Here is a 22434-nt window from a genome sequence, read left to right on the forward strand (position 1 = left end):
AATATTTTATGGGATTATAAATTTTCAAAGTTCAACTTAGAGGACCACCATGGGTAGACAAGTCTTGAGTTAGATGAAAAATAATGGAAGGATAGACGTTTTAATTAAGAGGAAGATCGAGAGGCAGATGATCAGAAGCATTTGTTCATTTTTATTGACTCAATTATGGAGTTGGAAAACTAATTGAAATGAGCACCATATAATTGCAATGAGTGGGACCCAACAAATATTCAATTAATTATGCATAAATCACCGTTGATTAATTAAACTCTTTTTTTCTTGGATCATACGAAAACGTATGATAAATCAGATACAACGTACAATCATGGGATTGCGTATCTGGCTAGGCAAAGTATATCCCTAAACGAGGATTAATTGCTGATTATGGCAAGGAAAAGAAAGGAGGTGAAGAGAAAGATGGTAGGTAAATTTCTATCAAAGAGAGTGGGGACATCTACACATTTGCTATAATAGAGGTGAAGGGTACGTCAAATTGTCACATGTTCTTTGTGCATCTATTTTGCTTGTGGTACAACTTATATTTAACTCGTTTAACCTAACTCAATACGACCTGTTCAACACATTTAATCTGTTTCAACACGTATTTGTTATATATATATAACAAATTTCATAAATGGGTCAAGCGGGTCAACCTGTTTATAAGTCAAACTCGTTATACCAAACTTTAACCTTATTATTTCATGTCAGGTTTGTGAGTCGTGTAATAAATTACCTGCTCTTCTAGCAACCCTTGAATTTTTTTTCTTTTTTTTCTTTTTTTTGTAAGTACACCCTCCCATCTTACTCAAACAAAAATTTGCTACAAACTGGTTTGTATATAATTCATACAAATTCATCTAATAAAGTGACATGTGTCCCATAACTATTAATTTTTTTTTTAAATAGTTATAGGACACATGTCACTTTATTAAATGGGTTTGTATGAATTTTGTTTGTAGCAAATTTTTGTCCATCTTACTCTTATCTCATTGGGCTGATCTGTCAGTGCCCACCCGCCCTTGAATTATATCAACAGGTTAATTAAATTTGTCACATCAGCATCGTGAAATAATTTTAAAACAAACAAGTAGTTTTTAACCTTACTCAACATACTGGATTCATTAGAATGGAAGCGTGTGTCTCAATTTCAATAGATTTCTCTTCATTTCAAAGTGAAATTGAACTCAAATCCAATCATATGATCACCACAATCAAATTATAAGACGTGATATATAATTAGAAAACAAACAATTACAGGAGTTGCCATAAATTGTACAGAAGAAAGGGTTAGTTAATTATTTAGGTGTGGAGGTGGAAATGTGGAAGGTGTTTGAATTGAGCAAGGCATGGTGACCCACTTTGAAAAGTTACATGTCGACAAAAGGGTTTCCTTAACATGGAGGGCATGTGAATCTACACTTGCATCATATGTCATCCATGTGGATAAGTACCCCTAGTTTACCTGGCACTAGCTAAACAAGTGAGCAACCCACCAAGCTTATTCTCTATAATTCACCCCTTTTCAATTTTTCTTTTCTTTTTTTTTTTTTCTTTTTTTTTTTTCTCCCTAATTTATAATTTTTTTTTCTTCTTTTCAATAAAGGTAAATCTATTGATCCTAAAAATCGTTAAAGAAAAGGCCAATGACTCATCTGATGAGGACTCATTGAACGATAAAGACCGTGCTTTGTTTGAAAAACGGTTTAGGACTAACCTTAAACCTAAACCATTTCAAATTAAGCGTCGTTAGATATAACAAAATAAAATATAAACTGGTGGTCAGTTCCTGCCTGCCGCACATACAAACCAAATACTTTAACCATTAAACCAAAGTTTAATTTTAAACAAAAATAAAATAAAATAAAATTGAAAGATCAAATTTTTAGAGCTCAATGATCTATACTATAGGCTATGATTCATTACTTACTCTAACCTAGGCCCAATTGGATGGGCCAAAACACTCTAGCCTAAGATATTGGGCTCAATTAAAGCCCAGTGTAACTCTAGGATAAGGGGGTGTAAGGTCTATTGGTAGAATTTACGTACCTTTTTTTTTAAAAAAAAAAATCTCCATAATAAACATGAGACATCCTAATTAATGAAAGGACACAATGCCCCCACGATGCTTCTATTTGTATTATTTTAGAGAGAGAGAGAGAAAAAAAAAAAAAGAAAAAAAAGAAGGCTGAAAATGAGGGAGAGAGTATTTGAGAGCATATAGAATAATAAATTAGAGATAGAAAGAAAAGGGATATATAATAAAAGATGTAAAAGATAGGTAGGTTTATCTTGTCACATCTTATTCCATGCAGAAGGACCCAATTAAGTTGATGGGTACAATGTGACTCATACGTGTCCCTACTTAAAAAAAAGAAAAATACTTATGTGCCATGTGCATCATTAAATTTGCAAAAAGGACGAGAAAAATCTCTAATTGCGTTGCATGCCATAATTAACTCTTGGGTAAATATTTTCTTGGGTAAATATTTTGTGTTCAACTCATTTCAGCTGCCTTGCAGGCTTCTGTAGTTGTGTGGTTGGTAGTGTTGTTTCTTTGTGTTGTTGTGACGGAGGGCTAGGGCTCGAAACGAGTCTAGTCACACCAAGCAATATCGAATGAATGATTGAATTTGAGCCAAGTTTTCATACGATGTTGAACTCAACTCGCTGGAACCTTAGCTAAGTTTAAACTTGACTTGACCTCGACTTTGGTCTCGAGCCAAGTTCCCGGTCGAGTACTCGCAACTAACCAAGTCAATTGCTAATGGAAGATCAACGGTCTTAGTAAAGCATTAACAAATCAATAAGAGGATGAGTATAGTGAAGATTTGAAATTTTGTAGAATATATATGGGGTGATGACCAGAGCAAAAACCTACAGAAGGATCTGCTTATGTAATGGGCTACTCTGAATAGCCTTAATGGGCCAGAATGAGCACTCAAGAAGCCCATTATTATGAGGAGTGAGCTTCAAGGACGGAGGATATACTCATGTGTAAATGTCTACTAATTAGCACTGAATTAGGAGAAGAAGAAATAAGGGTCTGCAAAAGCATATATTGTAACTATCGAATTTCTCCCAGTATGATATGGAATGGGGGCCCATACCCCCTAGCCCAATGAACAAGTAGCCCAAACACGGCCACAAGGCCTCCAAGCCTGCCAAAACCTTGTTTCGTATGATTGCAAGAGGGACAAAAATTTGCTACAAATTGGTTTATAGCTAATTCATACAAACTAATTTAATAAAGTGACATGTGTTCCATAGTTGTTAAAAAAAATGTGAGAAGCATGTGTTATTAAAAAAAAAAAAAAAATGTGTTTCTTACATGCTAAGGGACACATGTCATTTTAGTAGATTGGTTTGTATGAATTAGCTACAAACTAGTTTGGAGTAAATTTTTGTTTAATAATGCACCATTTGGTGAGCTGACAAAAATTAACTGGTTTGTAGCTAATTCATACAAATCAATATAATTAATGGATCTGTATGTGTTCCATATTTATTAAAAAAACATGTGAGAAACACATATTAAAAAACATGTGTTTCTCATATGTTAAGAGATACATGTCACTTTATTAGATTTTTGTCTCCTCTCTTTCTCTTGAGCCAATTTTTAATTTTTATGTTCTTGGCTTTAGCATCGGAGATGGTGCTGCCGCTCCCGCCGGGGCATCACTCTAACCTTTGATTGTCTTGTAGAATTCCTATGTGGTACATTAACATGATAAATTAAAAAAAAAAAAAAGAAAAAAAAGAAAAGAGTATGCTCGATAAATATGCAAGAGCCTTTAGGGATGACTGTAATTCTGCTATTCCTTTTTATTAGATGAGAAATATTAGGGTTGGGTATCGGTCAGTTTGGACCGGTTAATGGGCTTATCGGTCGGTTAACCGATAAGCTATCGGTTAACCAAATCCTAACCGATTACCGACCGATAAGAAGTGTTAACCGACAATTATTGGTCATATCGGTAATCAGTTAACCGGTCGGTTAAATTGGCTTGGGCTTTTGTAGGCTTTTTATTGGGCTTTTACTGGTTGCTAATTGGGCCAAAATTTAATTGTTTTGGAGGTTCAAATACATTTTGTTGGGCTAAAGCCTGAAATAGCTTATTAAAAATTAGTTATTTTAGAGTATATTTTTGGCTAAAATAACTTATTGAAGCTTTTTTTTTTTTTTAATTATTATTATTATTTTTATATTGATCCACTACAATAATAAATATAAAATTCTAAAAAATTAAAAATTAAAATAGCTTATTGGTCATATCGGTTTTTCGATAAAAAAATTTTTAACCGACCAATAAGCTTATCAGTATAAAATTTTTAACTGATTACCGACCGATAACTATTGGTTACGGTTAATATCGGTTCAGTTAAAGTTGATAATCGGTCGGTAATCGGTAATCGGTTAATCTGCCCACCCCTAAGAAACATCAATGTCAACATCAAATGTGTATCAAGGCCAGTGTCAAACTTAAGACTGTTGAGAATGAAAAAGCCAGGAAATTAGTCGGCTGCAATTTATAGTCAAGCAATATATGATGTGTATGATGTGCCTATTCACCTTTTTTTTTTTTTTTTTTTTGTAAACCTATAAGAAAATATGATAATACTGAAATTAATTAGTGTGTTTAAGAGGCAGGCATGAAATTTATTAGTGTAGTAGTACTAAAATTTATTTGGCAACACGAGAACTACGCGTGCCTTTTTCAGACAATGTACTAATTAAAATGTAGCACCTTTAATTTTAATTTTTTTTTAAAAAATAAAATTGGATAACCTTTTTTATTGTGTTATTTCATTTCTTCTTCTAATTCATTTTTTGTTTTGTAGCATTCAACTAACACCTGATTGAGTTTGGTTTATTTCTAAGAAATCCCTCAAGATAATGCTGATTCCTAAAAAGTTATCCATTTTTCTTAGACCCTATTAATTGTGCGTATTTTATTTTGCCATTAGTTTATATTATTATGTATTTGTGATATCATTATATTAAAAATTTGAATATTTACTTTGATTATTAGATTTTTTTGCTAATTTAATTTTACATAAATGCGCGAACACATACATAAAGGGATTAATATTATACATATATGTGTGTGTAAAAGTTCAGACCCCCCACAAAAAAAATCCTAGTTCCGACCCTGCTATTGCCATTCCTGATTTCTACACAAGCCAAACGTGAAAAATGTTTTCAGTTGAAATCATTCTGTAAGCATTTTCGAACATAAAATATTTTATGTCAAAATAAACAAAGCCTTAATCTCTATGGCGGTTAATTAGTCTTATAGACTATTCATAAACTTAAATTTTAATATCTTGAACCAACTTTTACATCGACTTAACCCTTAACTCAACACTAAGGGCCTGTTTGGGTGTTCATTTGAGGGGCTTAAAAGTGCGTTTAACACTAAAAAAGTCCGTTTGGCAAAAAAAAATTGAAAGCGCTTTTAAGGGTCTGAAAAACTAAAAAATAGTCAAACAAAAGCTTAAAAATAAAAATTTTGCCAAAAAACATTTTTTGACTTAAAAACTCAATTTCTCAAATATAATCTCAAACATACCCTAAAATTTCAACCAAAAAAGCACGTTTTGCCTGGCTAACACTTTAGAACCTAAAATACATGTTTGAATTACTCCAAAAAGGGGTTGTCACTTAAGGAAGTATTTGGTAAAGTTCAGGACAGAGACCTAATCTTACCCTAAACAGCTCATAGGAGCCCCATTATTGCTTGGAGATTAATTATCGTAATGATGATACCCACCTTGAAATTGACTGTCAATTTCAACTGACAAACTACTAGTGGTAGGGTTTCCAAAACACTTTGATATGCAGATGCTATCAACCTACAGTTCACAGCACATGCTCATTTCGGAGGGAGGATATTTTATTAGATAAAAGCATTGTACAATGCAATATAGAGGATCTCGTGGGTATTTTACCCTTTCAAATAGGATTTTTAAAACATTATTTGTGCTTGTACTTCAGCAAGCTAGAAAACACCATGCCTAAGGATGACTGATAAGAATACACGTTAGATATTGCGTGATGATATCCTGCTCAAAGGAAGAAAAAATTAGAAGCTAAAACAAAAAGTTGCAAGATTGCAGTACCGGGAGAGATAATGGCTTCATTCTTCCATATCCATACAAAAAAGTGTAAGAAAATGTGGATATTTTCCTGTTTACATGTCTCTACAATCCCAGACATGCAAAGCTTTACTATGCGCAACCAAAAAAAAAGCTTCTTTTAAGAGATGGGTAGGGCTTGCTTGGTGCCCTTGTTGACTACACCCTTCGCGTTTTAAAGCCGTACTATTAGGGGTATAATAATAGAGGTATTTTAGATTTAAAATACCTTAGGATAATATGTTATCTTTATAGATAACATTAGATTATTTAAATATTAGAGATAAGTATTAGTTAGTATAATTTAAATATTAGGGATAAGTATTATCAGTAGTTTATTCTAATTAGTCTTTTATTTTACTATGCATTGTAATTGTCTATTTAAAGACATCAAACTCATTAATGAAAGAGAGCAGATAATTAATCCCAAATCTTGAGTTTGAAAATGGTTTTTAAGTTTTCTTAAAATCTAAAAGGTTTAGATTCCTTCAAAATCTAAGTTCAATTCTAGGTTTCATCAGAACCTAAATTCTATCCCCGTTACGTATTCACGTAACACATACATGGTCATGATCATGATCCCATCAGAACTTTGCGGTTAAGCGAGCTTATGCGAGAATAATACTAGGATGTATGACTTCTTGAAAAGTCTGATTCAAAAGAGCCAAATGCGGACAATATTGTATGTCAATGAGGTAGGGTGTTACACCCTTGTTGATTGGGGAGGTTGGCAAAGCATATCACTTTAATAATAGTTCAGGTACATTAATTCTAGGATATGTTCACATATACTTGGAAGTTTTAGAAGTGTTTTTTAATTCTTGATTGGAATTGAAGCCTTCTACATACTAATTAACATACTAAAAATTATTGATCATAACATGGAATATGATCAGTACTAAACAATGTACTCCAATTTGTAATGCACCTTCAATGTCAAAACATGTTTTGTTGTAAGTTTTAAGTCTAGGGTTAAGTCAATGCAAAAGTTGATTTAAGACATGCATGAGAATTAAAGTTTGATTCCAAAATCAAATTAAGACAAACTTAATGGCGTTAGAGATAAGGGAAGATGGGTATTGGTGTGATTGTGAGAGACTATGAGGGAGAGCTATATTATATATTGGCAACATTGCTAGCTCCTACACTACACATCGTTGATCCGGTTACTGCAGAAATTATGACAGCTTTAAGGGGCCGGGCACAATTTTTGCTAGCGAATTGAGACAACAAAAGGTGAAATTAGAAGGCGACGCTATCCAGATTGTGCATGCAATGAAAAAAAAAAAAGGAAAAAAAAGTATGCAACATGTGAGCATATATGGAGTATTCAATATTGTCAGTGCAACACTGCAGTGAGTGGACGTACAAGTTTGAGAAGAGCAAGTGGAAAGTGGTAAAAGAAAGTAGAGCAGCCTTGTGGCGTTGTGAGTGCGTGAGGAATCGAAGGACATTGATAATAAAAGGACGTTACCGGTGGCTTCCAATATCGAAGGGTTTCATTCATACTAATCCCCCACCCCCACCCAACAGTAGTAAATATATCCAAAAATGGTATACGATTAAGCGCACGTGTTGATTTCCATTGGAGAGATTAGAGATATGTATGTATGTAACTATCTGTCACCATACTGGCCTTGCTGTACAAAAATGTCTCAATTATTATTAATGATTGCCTCCTTGACTAATCATATTTGCAATATTAATGCTCATCAAACAGTTGTAGCAATAATATTTCTCCTTGCAAAACTCTTCTCACTTCTCATGATACATATTTCTGAAAATTTCTGGCAACATTATCCAACGTGCGGATATCTGGTAGTCAATCGACAGCGTTTTACTGGGTAGTTGTCTCATGTCTGTCTCATTGCCATGCATCATTTTCATCGTAGAACAGTGATTCCGATCGATCGAGCTGCGCGCTTCATTCGAAAAAGTCATGGCCACAACGAAATATCAGTGCTAGTCAAGAAAAAAATAGTATCTTGGCCAAGATCCTTAGCAGCTTTCAGTAGTACTACTCCTGCAAAACATGCATATATGCGACAAAAGGTAGTGGAACCAAGCAATAGGTGTTGCCAGTAGTACTGCACGGTCTGCACAATTCATGGCCCTTTTGCTGTCTTGAAAATCAATATTATAACCGGAGAAATGATTGTTATCAATATTTTTTTTTTTTAACTTATATAAGTCAGTTGTAAACTTTACAAATCTAATAATTAATTTATTGAATTTGTAAAAAAATATGAAAAAAATATAAATAAATTATTGACACCAATAATTTCTCAATATATGAGTTTAACATCCTTAACAATTACCATATATCTAGTTAAATGGTAAAGCATGTTTGAAACTTTGTCACCCTTTCTTTGTTTTAAGATAAATAATTACTGTCAATATATGATAATTTGAAACATGTTTTACTATTTAACAACCATATATATGGTAATTGTGAAGGATGTTAATTAAACTCATATATATTTATATATGCATGATCGATCATCTTAGCTGCCACCTCAGAATTATCTTCGTCCACTTCAACATCGACATACTCAACAAATCGATTATTGTTGGATTAGATAATTAATTCACACGCACCAGACCAAAAGATCAGTCTGTAGATAGAGATAACCCACAAGATATGATGGGTCATACGATTTCTGTTGCAGCAGCAGGATAATTATTTAGGATAGATTAAATAGTTTGAAAGCTTCTGATCTATATGTGTTGTGTTGTGGCACGACTATTCAAAACAGAGCCAATGATGTGTTCTTTTTACGACTTTGTACGATGGCTATTCTTTTCTTTTCTTTTTCTAATCTGTACGATGGCTATTCAAAGAAGAAAAATGCTCGACATACATTTTTTTTTAAATAAATAAATAATAATTTGTTGACACGTGTGTGCGTGTAATTAAAGGATGTTAAAATTTTGGTTTTTAGTGCTTGATGCGTGTTTTGCAACTTATAAAAAAATTATAAATGTTGTATTATTCATCGATGGAAGGCCAAAGATGTTTATCTATATTACTATATATAATTAGGGCCGCAAAGTACTCAACTAGATTAAAGAAAAGTAAATTGGCTATACAAACCGAACAAGGACCTTCCATAGTCGAAAAAAAAAAAGAAAAAAAGAAAAGAGAAATTGGTAATTCGTTAATCCATGAAAGTAAAACAGTGATCAGGGTAAACCATTTTACCCTCATGTACGTATTAATTAACCAGTTCCTCTCCAGTTTTTTTCAACCGAAAAGGGTCCTGGCCGGTCCATACAAATCGACTTGAAAAATGACTAATAAATAAATCCAGGTGACTAAATAATTAATGGCATTGAGTTGTCGTATCAACAAATCTCAACCTTAAAAAATCTCCAACTTAAATTCCATCAAGTCATTGTGGAAAATCTTCTCATAAAACACAATAGCGCGTTACATTCTATTGCAAGCTCAAGTCACATCAAAAAATTTCAACCAAATTTCTTCTTTCATTGCCTGTACATGTTGTTGACATACATGATAACACTTAATCCACAACTAATTAAAGTTGCTTTGTAGCTAGCTAGCTAGCATCTTCTAGCTTTGGAATTCTTTCCTTTTCTTTTTTGTTTTCTCTTTGAAGAGTACTCATTTGCAGAAAATAACTTTAATTCTCCCGGCCCCTTGGGAAATTTCACTAATTCCCAAGTCTAACTAGCTAGTTTCTTTGAAAATATCCAATCTTTTCAAACTTCTAACGATAACCCATTGTGCAGACTCATTAAAAATGTGTTAAATGATAAAATCTGAACAAATCAAAGCATATTCCATTAAGTCAACAATCTCTTGATTTTCTTCCCATGTTTTATGCTTACCCCATACTTTACTCAATGATTTATGGGATGTGTTTCCCTTCTTTAGTCTATATATTACCTTCTCTTGTAACCATTCAAATCACTTAATAAAGATGTAGTCCTTTGTATTTTCTCATTCTTCCTTCTCTTCTTATTCTCTTTACAAAACTTTCTTTCCATATTCTATATTTCCACAAAATGGACCACATATATAAAGTGGACATTATTACTGTCTGGACCATTACAAGCCACCCTCTCTGTTGTGGGGGTAGAATCACCCCATGGCCATCTACATCCATAACTGGTATTGCTTGCACCCCTCGCTGTGGGGGTGGAGAGTGAAGCCCACTCCTTTTTTTTTTTTTAAAAAAATAATAATAAAAATTTAAAATTTAAAGCATGTGTGACATGATGATAATGCTTAATTTTTAATACACATTCATGAGAAGATAGCTAAAACTTCTATCGTTAAAAACTTGGCGGAAAAATTGATGGTACGTAGTATCTATTTGTCTCTTGCTTGATAAAAAACAATCGGATCTTGAATTCTCAAAATTATAAATCATGTCCTTGTTTGTCACATGGCCAAATTTCAAGGGGAGATAAGGCAATTCTCAAAAATTTATACGATTCAGCTTGAAAAGCCCATGTATTAGTATAGGTAAAGATGATTAGGAAAAAATTTGTTGTGAGTGCACTTGTAAGTGTTTTACATTGAGAAAATATAAAGAAAAATAGTAGCTAATATATATATATACACTTACGTGAACTTAAACCCATTAACTTAGGATTTTAGGTTAGAGTGGTATTTAAATATGTATATTAATGTACTATTGGGAAAAACTCATAAACCGTTTATCTCCCCAACAAAATTTGCCAACAAAAATGGGGTATAATAGTGGTGAAAAAAAAAAAAAAAGCTCTCAAATCCAAAACCCTAATACACCTAAAGGATTATATTCTTTCAAAAGATAACTTTAGGGGAAAATACAAATTTTCACCCCCAAAACAATTAGCCCTTTGGCACTTATATAACCGAACTTTAAAATGCAAAACGTACCCTCTCTAACTACCACTCCCTTCCCCCCTCCCCTTTGTTGGGGTGGATGAAGGGTCCGGGTGGGTCTCCTCCCCTCCTATGAGGGTAGACACGAAATGTGTGAGGGGAGACCCACCTCTACTCATGGAGCCCATTCTCTATTTTTAATCTTCTTTTTTTTAAAAATAAAAAAAAAAAAAAAAAAAATGACCAGTTTGGACTAGTGTTCAATGTATTGTATTTGCACTGACACATCAATCCGAAATCACCACTTCACATGATCAAAATAGATTATCATGATCGATGTGTTACGTACAACTCAAATACAACACATAAACACAAATTGCAACCCCTAGAATAATATGGACAGCATCATCCTTCGAGATCGATTGAAGAGGATTCACGCGGTCGAATTCGTGCCGTCATTTGATGAAACACCATCTCCTTGATTTTCTACTGGGTGCTTTTGCATCAGTCCCTCCCACGATCTATTGCAATGCCAAGTAGTCCTTTCCAACCTTTCTTTCCTATGATGTCTCGCACAAAAGAACATATAAAAGCAAAAGTAATAACACGCTTGACTCCATTATTCTACAAGTACATATATGTATATTAATGTACTCCTAGACTGTTTATCTCCCCAACAAAATTTGCCAACAAAAATGGGGTATATTATTGGTGGTGAAAAAAAAAAAAAACTCTCAAATCCAAAACCCAAATACACCTAAAGGATCATATTCTTTCAAAAGACAAATTTTGGGGAAAATACAAAATTTCACCCCAAAACAACCAGCCCTATGACACTTATATAACCGAACTTTAAAATATGAAACTTACCCTCTCCAACTATCACTCGATCCCTTCCTCCCTCCCCTTGGTTGGGGTGGATGAATGGTGTGGGGCTCCTCCCCTCTTATGAGGGTAGGCACTAAAGGTGTGAGGGGAGACACACCTATACTCGTGGAGCCCATTCTCTGTTTTTAATCTTTAAAAAAAGAAATAAAAAAAGAAGAAAGAATGACAACTTTGGACTGTTCAATGTATTGTATTTGCAGTGCTAATACATCAATCTGAAGTCACCACTTCACGTGATCAAAATAGATTATCATGATCGATGTGTTACGTACAACTCAAATACGACACACAAACACGAATTGCGACCCCTAGGGTAATATGGACTACATCATCCTTTGAGATCGATTGAAGAGGATTCACTGTCGAATTCGTGTCGTCATTTGATGAAACACCGTCTCCTTGATTTTCTACTGGGTGCTTTTGCATCAGCCCCTCCATGATCTATTGCAATGCCAAGTAGTCCTTGTCAGCCCTTCTTTCCTATGATGTCTCGCACAAAAGAATAAAAGCAAAAGTAATAACACGCGCGCTTGACTCCATTATTCTACAAGGACTCTCAATAATCATGACAGCTTAATTAATTTTTCCTGGTTGGCCAGTATCAGCTCCAAAAGAATGGATGCAATATTTTCACCTGGACCATTTGATTCCAGACAGTACTGACTTGATATTTCTTTAGTGGATATCCACTCAACTCATGATTCACTCATTTCTCTGAAGTATTTTTTATTTTTTAATTTTTATCTTTTTCCCTGAGAGAACTTAATTGCGGTGAGGATATAAGTACGACAGATATTTCTCCGATCGAGTCAATTACCTAAAACCTCCATGAGAGGATGTTTTTGGGTCTCGTACGACCCAATATTCGTAATTCTAGACACATTAAGCCCTTCAATTGGTGGTGCTCCAAATAATGATCACATGTTATTTAGTGCTTCTGCCATATACCCATGTGCCGATTGGATCTTATTCTCAACAGATAAGCAGATTTTTAGAGTTAAAGGGTCATTGAGGAAAAGGAAAAGCCATTTTTGTACTTTTGATATACACACATTTCATTTCTTATCTTTGGTTAATTTTGACATACGTGACAAGGAGATCAACAACATAGCATTGAAGATGTTCTATAACACTATATATTCTAAGGAAAAGTGTCGTTTACTAGTTGTGCAAGGATAATTAATCCTTCAATTTGTAACAAAAACCAAAAAAATAAAAATCATCGGATGAAGCCAAAATATTGACAATTTGACGCACCCTGTCTTAACAACAAACGTACGGTCATAACTAATAGCTTTTATAGGCACCCTGCACAGGAACCTACGTAGCTATTGTAGTGTCGGTCGCACATTGAACATATATACCATTTGGACTTCCATGCTTCCCTATATATAGAAGAGCTTAATTTCCAATTGAAATTGCACCGGAGAAATCCCAAGAAAAGATATATATATAGAGAGTCCAAAATGAAGAGTTTTCTAGGCAATGTGGTGGTAATGGGGAGCCAGAATCCTTATATTGCAATGCTTTTCATTCAGTTTGTGTATGCAGGCATGGCGTTGTTCTCCAAGGCAGCAATTGCTAAAGGGATGAACCCTTATGTGTTTGTGGTTTATAGGCAAGCTTTTGCCTCACTTGCCTTGGCTCCATTCGCTTTCTTCCTTGAAAGGTTTTACTTTATCATCATCATCCACTCTTTCCTCCTACCTCTATATTTCTTTCTGATTTTTCACTTCTGCTGAATTTAATTTGCCTCAAATGTACAGCCAGGATACTGCTCCCTTATCATACAATTTACTCTGCAAAATCTTCCTGATTTCACTATGTGGGTATGTATATATATACTCCATCGGCTTCTCATTGATATATATATATATATATATATATATATATTTGATTTCTGACATATTCTTTCTAACCCTCCTTAATATGTACAAATTTATAGGATCACCCTCAGTTTAAACCTCTACTACGTGGCTATCAACTATACATCTGCAACATTTGCTGCGGCCACCACTAACACAATTCCTGCCATTACTTTCATAATGGCTGCTTTGTTGAGGCAAGTTATATAGAACATTCAATTCGAGAACCTTCATAATTAAGAATGAAATGATTAATGAAGTAAATTGTGTGTGTGTGTGTGTTTTTTTTTTTTTTTTTTTTTAATTTCTTTTGTTCAGAATGGAAAGCGTTACCATAAAACGTTTGCATGGAATGGCTAAGGTGTTGGGTTCTGTTCTAGGTGTTTCTGGGGCACTAGTGTTTGCTTTTGTCAAGGGGCCTCCTATAAAGTTCTTGCACTGCCATCCACCAACTGACAAAAGTCAAAATTCAAACTCATCAATTCAGCATTCCTCCAGAGGGAATTGGATAAAAGGCTCTCTTATCATGCTCTCAGCCAACACAGCTTGGTGTTTGTGGCTTATTTTGCAGGTTTCTTCCTCTTCTTCTTCTATTTTTTATACTTGAAACACAGTGCAAAACGTCTCCTCCACACGAGTCGAGGGTAAACCTCGAATTTTTGCCTGCAGGCATGACTCCAATGAGTTGTATGGAGTTTATTTTGCAGGTTTCCCTTGCATACAAATGATGGTTTTCTTGTTATTCTTTTTATATTTTTTGTTTCCTTTTGTTAATTTTGATGTGTATATTGTTCTAGGGCCCCATTATTAAACAATATCAAGCAAAGCTACGGCTTACCACTCTACAGTGCTTCATTAGCTGCGTTCAGTCAGCATTTTTGGCCTTTGCGCTGGAGAGGGACCCATCAGCATGGAAGCTTGGATGGGATGTCCATCTTCTTTCAGTGGCATACTGTGTATATTTCTTTAATCTCCAGCCATTAACATACTTAATCAATGCTTTCATCATGCTGAAAAAATACAAAACATGATCATTAAAACAAAATGAAATTATCACTGCTCTCTCAACCACCATAGTCTGTCTACACTTCTTCTTTTTTTCTGTCTTTTCCTTGCAATGTCCTGTAAGATGTCATCATGATCAAATTATGATTGATTTTCTCAAATGTTACAAGTATAATGCTATTTAGAAGACTGTTAGTCATGATATAACTTGATAATGTGGCAGTAAAAATCAACTCGTAGATCATCAATTATAAAAATAAAAAAAAAAAAAAAAATAAAAAAATTGACCGATTTCACTACCACGTTATTCCAGTTGTATGACAGCCGTATACCAACTTACTAAACAGGGTTACTTGTGTGACAATGGGAAACCCTGACTTCTCAGCCCACCAAATCAACTTCATAAGCAAGAGTGCTTTACTTTGAAAACTATAGAACAGAAGTGTGATTTTTTTGGGGTCCCAATTAATGTGGTAGCATTTCCCTCCCAAGGGATAGGACGATGCCTTAACCCACTGTTGGTATATATGGTCATCCTCTCTTGATGATGAGATGATGAACATATTGCTCACTGTCACATCATGATTGACTGCAGATCATTGCCACGCACTACACAGGCATATATACATGCACTTGTATGATCATCATCATCAGTGCATACATATGCATATAATATATACATGAATAAATACAAATTTCACTGAATAAATGTTCTAATAATGAAATGGCAGGGCATAGTTGTTTCTGGAATTACTTATTGGATGCAAGTTTGGGTTATAGAGAAGAAAGGCCCTGTTTTCACAGCAATGTTCACTCCATTAGCACTTGTTATAACAGCCGTCATTTCTGCATTCTTGTGGAAAGAGAGCCTTTATTGGGGAAGGTAATTAAAGTTACATATTATTTTCTTCCAATATATATATATACGATCATAACCCTCCTGTCTGTTTGATAATTACTTTTATTCTTAATTATTGGCATATGGAAAATTTACGTGGTCCATTTGTAAACTTTGTGGCAGTATTGGTGGGGTTATTTTGCTGGTGGGGGGGCTCTACAGCGTCTTGTGGGGGAAAAACAAAGAGGATAGGGAAAGTGAAACAAACAAACAAAGACAAGAAACCAAAGAGGATTTCACATTGAAGTGCATTACACATCACTGAATGATGGGATGGTGCCTCCAATGGCTTTCATTTAAAGGCACTCCCAGGCCAAGCCTTTAACTTTTTTTTTTCCCTTTTCCCTTTCTGTTTTGCTTCTTCTAAGTTTGTACAAATTCTAAATAAGGCTTCAATGTATCTAAGTTCTATAATATATCTCTTGTTAATTGTTAAAGTATTGATTAAATGATTAAATTTACTATTTCTTATCAATTTAAACTTTTAAAATAAGCGGTGATTTAACATAGAATTCAAGTGTCTTCAATCCTAAAATTCTTCGTACAGCCACCCAGCTGAAGTCTAGAAAGGCAACAAAGCATTCTAAAATTAGAAAAATCACTTAAAGATGGGAAACAAAAAAATACAGGAAGTTCTAATACTTCCAAAATGGAAGGAAATATTCCTAATTAAGATGAAACATCGACAAAAGATGCAAAAGTTGCAGAATAATTTGGAAACTAATAATAGTGCTAGAAATAAATCTAACTCAAAGAGACGTGAAAGAATGTTAGAGACCGTCTTTTTATCCTCATTTTGACATGTGCTGCCTGTACTATTTACAAAATACAATTGCAAGTAATCTTAAACTCTATCCTTATCTTCTTCATGATCTTGTTGTGCATCTTTATCTCTGTCTTTGTCACGTTTCTGTTGTTGATTATTGTCCAACAACTGTTGATAAATTTGCCTCGTGATTATAAACAGTTCTTAATTAGTCACTGATCTCGAATTTTATCAGTAAAAACTAACCTTTTTCAGAACCATGACAAATTATTTCTTTTAAAGTTTTTGTTTTATCACAGTTAGTTATTAGGATAAAGTGGGATGTACGTCATTCTGTGATTTTATAGGACATTATATATGAATCCAATGAATAAATCTTCGGCAAATTTTAGGAAAGCATTGAAGATCTGATCACAAACATGAAGATATGGAAAGGACATCAATCTCCATCAACTAGTATGGAAATTGGGACAGAGTCCACCGTATTATTTAGGAAATTTGTCCACATATTTTTGTTTGTTCCCCTTGTTCAATTGTAAAGATGGTAGCATATATATGGATGAATTTGGATCATCTTTATCAAATGAATATGGGTAAAATTGTTCAAAAAAATGTGAAATAACAATAAAGAACCGGCTCCTCTCCAGTTTGATTCCCGCATCGACATAAGAAGATATTAACAATATTTACCATAGCACTAAACGCATAGATATGATACATACATTCATGTCACATAATTACATTATCTATTCCGATCCACTTACAACTTTAATTAAACATCATAATCTATCAACATTTTCTTACATAACATTAACAGGATATAAATAAAGCATATCTTATGCTTTAGGAATTCCACAAGGAGACCACCACATGTTCTAAATTTTTGCAGCTGTACGTTGCATGTGATATTCTCTGGTTATATAAAAATAAAGCACACCACGAGGGATTCTCCCCATGATGCCATGAGTATTTCCATTTTCCAAGAATATCAAAAAAGTTTCTCTTGAACATCATGCTGCCTGGAAATTGAAGATCGATCCACATACATTCAAGTGGAAAAATGACTTCTGTCTTCTCTTGAGTACGGGTACATCTAAAAGTTTAGTTCCACCCCTGAGCACGGGTATATTTAAAAGTCTGCTACATAGATTACTCCTAATTTGATATATTTAATTAAACGGGTCATATATTTCAATTTTAACTCGTTAATTTTATGTTGAGTTTACAGATCTTGTCAAAATTGTCTGTCCTAGATATCGCGTGTCGGGTTTATGTCGTATTAAGATATGAGTATAAAACTATATAGGTTAACCTTAACTTGATCTATTTAATTAAACATGTCAGACCCATCAATCATAACCCAGTGGCCACTATCTTTGTGTTAAGTCCATATCAAGTTCACATATTATTTTAAAAATGGCCGATCCTAATCCAACTAAAATGCCCGGCATAACTTTGGACGCACCTCCAGCCTATCCTAATCAAAAATGGCCAATCCTAATCCAACTAGAAAGCCTGTTTTTCAGGCTTGCTATTGTGGGCTGTTGAGCCCCTTTATGTGTCATGGGCTTCAAAGCTCAGTGAAATGCTGCTCAATATTGGCCATGTATTTTTGCAAGGGGTCGCAATCCCCACCTCCTTCTGTTTACTAAATCTTGATTTGCCCACAAAAAACCAATGAAGTTAGATTTATGCCACCTACTTTCAACCAACCAAAAAAGACTCTCTCTCTCTCTCTAAAGAGGTGCATCTACATAATTACAACATGTGTCTTGGTCGATTTAGAGGAAAATTTGCACACGCATCTCATTTGAAGTTTCTTGATCCATTGAAAATAATTTTGAGTGGAAGTAGTTAAAAAGTGACCATCTTACAAAAAAAAAAAAAAAAAAAAAGAAGGTAAAGCTTAGTGTAATTTGAATTAAAAATACCAATTAACAGTAATTATTCAGCACTACTAAATAATATTGCTCTTTATCTCCTAAACAAATGAATCCCTCGTATAACGTTCATAATATATACCCATCTGGCCATTTATCTCTCGTATAATTTTATTATTTTTTTTTTTTACATAAATTTATCTATCACAAGATAAACTAAGTCAACTATCACAATGTGAACACCTAACAAGACCAGAAGAGGGACCCATTCAATCAATAGGGTTTTGTTTGTTTCTCCTTTTATTTTTTTCTTCCCAAAATAAAAGCATTAACAAATAATTCAGACATAAAAATATTTTTAAAACACAAAAATAATTTCCATCTTCATCTTCATATCAAGTCATAACACTTTTACAAACCAAACACAAAAAATACCACTAAAATCTTTCCCTTTCTTTGGTCACGGTCTCAAGCAATCTGGGGCAGACCACGTACATGTGTTTCTCACCTAAATTTGGCGTAAGTGTCACATTTATGATAGAGCCGGAATTGCACCAGTATGAATTTCAGAATTTCCCAAGAGAAGATGGAAAACGATGTCGTAGATGTTATTGTACATAAATAAAGCAGACAACTGTGGTCCTAAACGTTTATCACGTCTTCATACTTTTCACATATATTTTTGGAAAAATATTTAGGGTTATAGAATAATTATTTACTGCAATATGGTTCTTCCAAATATTTCTTACAGTCAAATTAGATGTTCAATTGATATTTTCATTCTCTTTAAACCCAAAACACCTTCCTTTTTAGGCACGCAATTTCAAACATTTTTTTAGGGTCTGTTTGGGTGTGTTTTTGAAGGGCCTAAAAATGTGTTTAACAATCATATAGTTCGTTTGAAGAAAAAAATACTCATTTGATAAAACAAATTCAAAGCGTTTTTAATGGTCCAAAAAGCTTAAAAATAAAGCTTTGCAAAAAAAAACATTTTTTGACTTAAAAACTCTATTTTTCAAATACAATTCCAACCATGCTCTTAATACACACTCCTTAACCCAATTCACAAACTTATTCATAGGTATTATTATATACAGCAATTAAACAATGAATGATAAAATCTCAATTAAGAGAGTCATAAACTTTCATAATGTCTACTAATTACTTTCATAACTAGACAAAGTGCATCTACTTTCACAAACTCCTTGAATATTCTATGAGAAAGAGAGAAAAAAGTGACCCCCAAAAAAAAAAAAATTGAATCCAAACCCTTAAAAAACTACCGCATAGATGCTGTAACTTTTTTTTTTTTACAGCACCTAAGTCAGATCCAAAACGGGTTATCCTAAATCAAGTCATACGAAAAATGGTACTGAACTCTAGATTGCTAGCCAGGGTCTCCATCCAACCATCCCTAGTGCTTGTCAACATGCTCTTGTAAAGTGATGAAGGTGGAAAAACTTCTACGTGGATGGACCTACATGGCCCGAAATTGGCAACAGTTGAAGTACTCTACACATAAATCAACAACCTTGTTGTTCCACATGAAAATAAAAAATAAAAAAGACAAACAAAACAAAACAAAACACAAATAATCTTGTTGGGTGTTTGAGAATTTTAACAAACGGAACCCAATGATTTTTACCAAACGGTGTGCTCTCAATGTTAATCATTGACAACTACCCCCATCTACTATATATCATTTGGAAGGTCAGAAAGCTAAGATCTCCTTTCAAAGGCAAGAATCCCATGCTTACTAGATAAATGGGAAATTTGTGCTCAATTAACCACACTATTTCAACTTATCAAGAGCGGGAAAGATCCGCTTTGACCCGTCCTGATTTTCTTCGCTATCTCGGGTATAAAAATAAAATAAAAAATAAAAAACACTTTCAACCTTTTTTTTCTTTTACTTTCTACACTACTTCTTTTGCCTCAATTGCTTCAATTCACCCTACTCGTTTGATGTAACATGTCACTTTTTACTAACTCAAGGCATCTTTTTGCTTTCAAACACCAATTTCCCATCTTTGATTAGAAAAAAAAAAAAAAAAAAAAAACAAAACAATAATTAATTTCCCATCTGTGTTCCTCTGGATCCTTGCTATTGTACAAGTCTTGTTAGTTTTTTATTATGAAATTAATTGTGCTTATGTAACAACAAGTGTAACGAGAGTCATGCCAACCTTATTATAATTGGCTTTACAAACTATATATTATGTGATTTTTTATTTTGGTTTATCCAATCTCATATAGGTAATTAAGTTCGGTGGAACAGAGATTTCCTACAGTTGACATCCTTTCTCTTATCTTCTTATTCTCTTTCCTCTCGAGTAGAAGAGTCCTACTCGAACACGAACCAAAGGACTTTCATGCTCGGGGAGGAGATCGAGCCCGCCCCTCTTACAATTTTCCTATTATAACCGTATGCCTTCTTTTTTGGACAAAAAAAAATTTGAATTCAAATAGTTGCCCCCCATCTCAAGTATTATATACGAAATGAGGGTTTAAGTTAATGAATACACGCTTCAACAACTCATTTAGTTGACCCAAGGCCAGTAGGTTACTGGCCTTAATTAATTAGAAACTTCGCGTAATAATCAGAGAGGCTTATATCCACATGTTCTTTAATTACATGTTAAGTAATAAGCATGGAATATAATATATGGATAAAATATTGAGAAAAAAAAAATCAGATTAATTATTGTAGCTCCCCACCGACACTGATCCATAATCTACATCTTTTTTATTTTAATTTTCCAGATTACAATCTACACCTCAAAGAAGCCACAATTTTCATCGCAACAATCCGTGTACAACAATAAGTTGTGTGCTAATTGGATTTTATAAATTTAATTGTATATATATTATTGGGAAAAATATATTTTACCTCCCTGATCTATTCACCTATTTGTACTTTTAACCCTAATATTTAAAAAGTGACATTTTATTTCCCCAAATTTTTAAATTGTTGCAATTCGACCATTCTGATTTTTTTTTCCCAAAATATCTCAATCTCAAGTTAAAAAAATTAAAAATTAAAAATTAAGGGGTGGCCGGCCAACCCAGACCGGCCACCACTTAATTTTTATTTTTTATTTATTTTTTAACTTGGGATGAGGGCATTTTGAGAAAAAAAAAAAAAAAAAAAAAGTTAGAATGGTCGAATTGCAATAATTTGAAAGTTTTTTTTTTTTTTGGTGGGGGGGAGAGAGGGGGTAAAGTGTCACTTTTTAAACATTTAAATTAAAAGTGCAAATGAGTAAATAGTTCAGGGAATAAAATGGATTTTCCTCTATATTATTATATGATAAATATATAAACACTTGTCATGTTATTTAAAAAATTTAAATGAATATAATATTATTCCCAATTATTAGGTACTAGCTACCAAGAGTAGTCAACAATAATCAATTAGACATTAATTGACACGTATTTATATTGCAATTTAATATGATATGGGCAGACTAGTTAAACAGTGTTACGTGTCACTTAAAACTAAGATACGTTAATTGTAAATCAAATAATGGTACTATAGTTACTTGGAGAACAAAACTCATAATATTCCAATTAAATTATGCCATGTGTGATACTTCATTAACCTCTCCGGACCCCATAAATTAATGAATATTATAGTTGTCTCATAATTAAGCACGAAAGATAGAGACAAGAACAAATGAAGCATCTAATGCTTCATTGGCTGGTCTAAAGTGTCTCAAGGCTCGAAAACTTTAACACTCAAAAACATTCTCTCACCAATCACCATTGAATTGTATTGATATGTGGGAAGGGTAAAGCTAGAAATTCGTCACATATTTGTTGTGAAAACCTTTTCCATATGTTATTGTCTAGGGACGGAGCCAGGCTTTAGTATGGGTAAGGGTTAAGGGCCAAAAATTTTAGTGGGTAGGGATCAATAGGCTCTCTTAATTTTTTTTTTCATGGCCTACACCGCCCACCCCATTTCCATCCCTATTTCTGCCATCAAAGTAGAAAAGATCTTGGAAACACTTTCAACACCCTCGTATCAAAGAGAGTTTATTAATTCTTCTTAAATATAGAACAAAAAGAAAAAAGATTGATAATTAATGTAAAGCGTTTTCAATTAATGTTTGATTTTCAGACTTGAAATTTGTAATTAGAATTAGAGGAACCGTAGC

General features: G+C 33.6%; 1 protein-coding gene across 1 annotated transcript; it reads left to right on the plus strand.

The window, feature by feature from the left end:
- Positions 1-13307: 13307 nt before the first annotated feature.
- Positions 13308-16044, plus strand: LOC132184846 (WAT1-related protein At1g43650). Its single transcript, XM_059598624.1, has 7 exons — positions 13308-13529; positions 13627-13689; positions 13806-13922; positions 14044-14296; positions 14523-14681; positions 15462-15613; positions 15752-16044. The coding sequence occupies exons 1-7, from the start codon at positions 13327-13329 to the stop codon at positions 15891-15893; spliced, it is 1089 nt and encodes a 362-aa protein (XP_059454607.1). The 5' UTR covers positions 13308-13326; the 3' UTR covers positions 15894-16044.
- Positions 16045-22434: the final 6390 nt, after the last annotated feature.

Source organism: Corylus avellana, chromosome ca6 (assembly GCF_901000735.1).
Source record: "Corylus avellana chromosome ca6, CavTom2PMs-1.0".
In the NCBI taxonomy this organism is placed as follows: domain Eukaryota; kingdom Viridiplantae; phylum Streptophyta; class Magnoliopsida; order Fagales; family Betulaceae; genus Corylus; species Corylus avellana.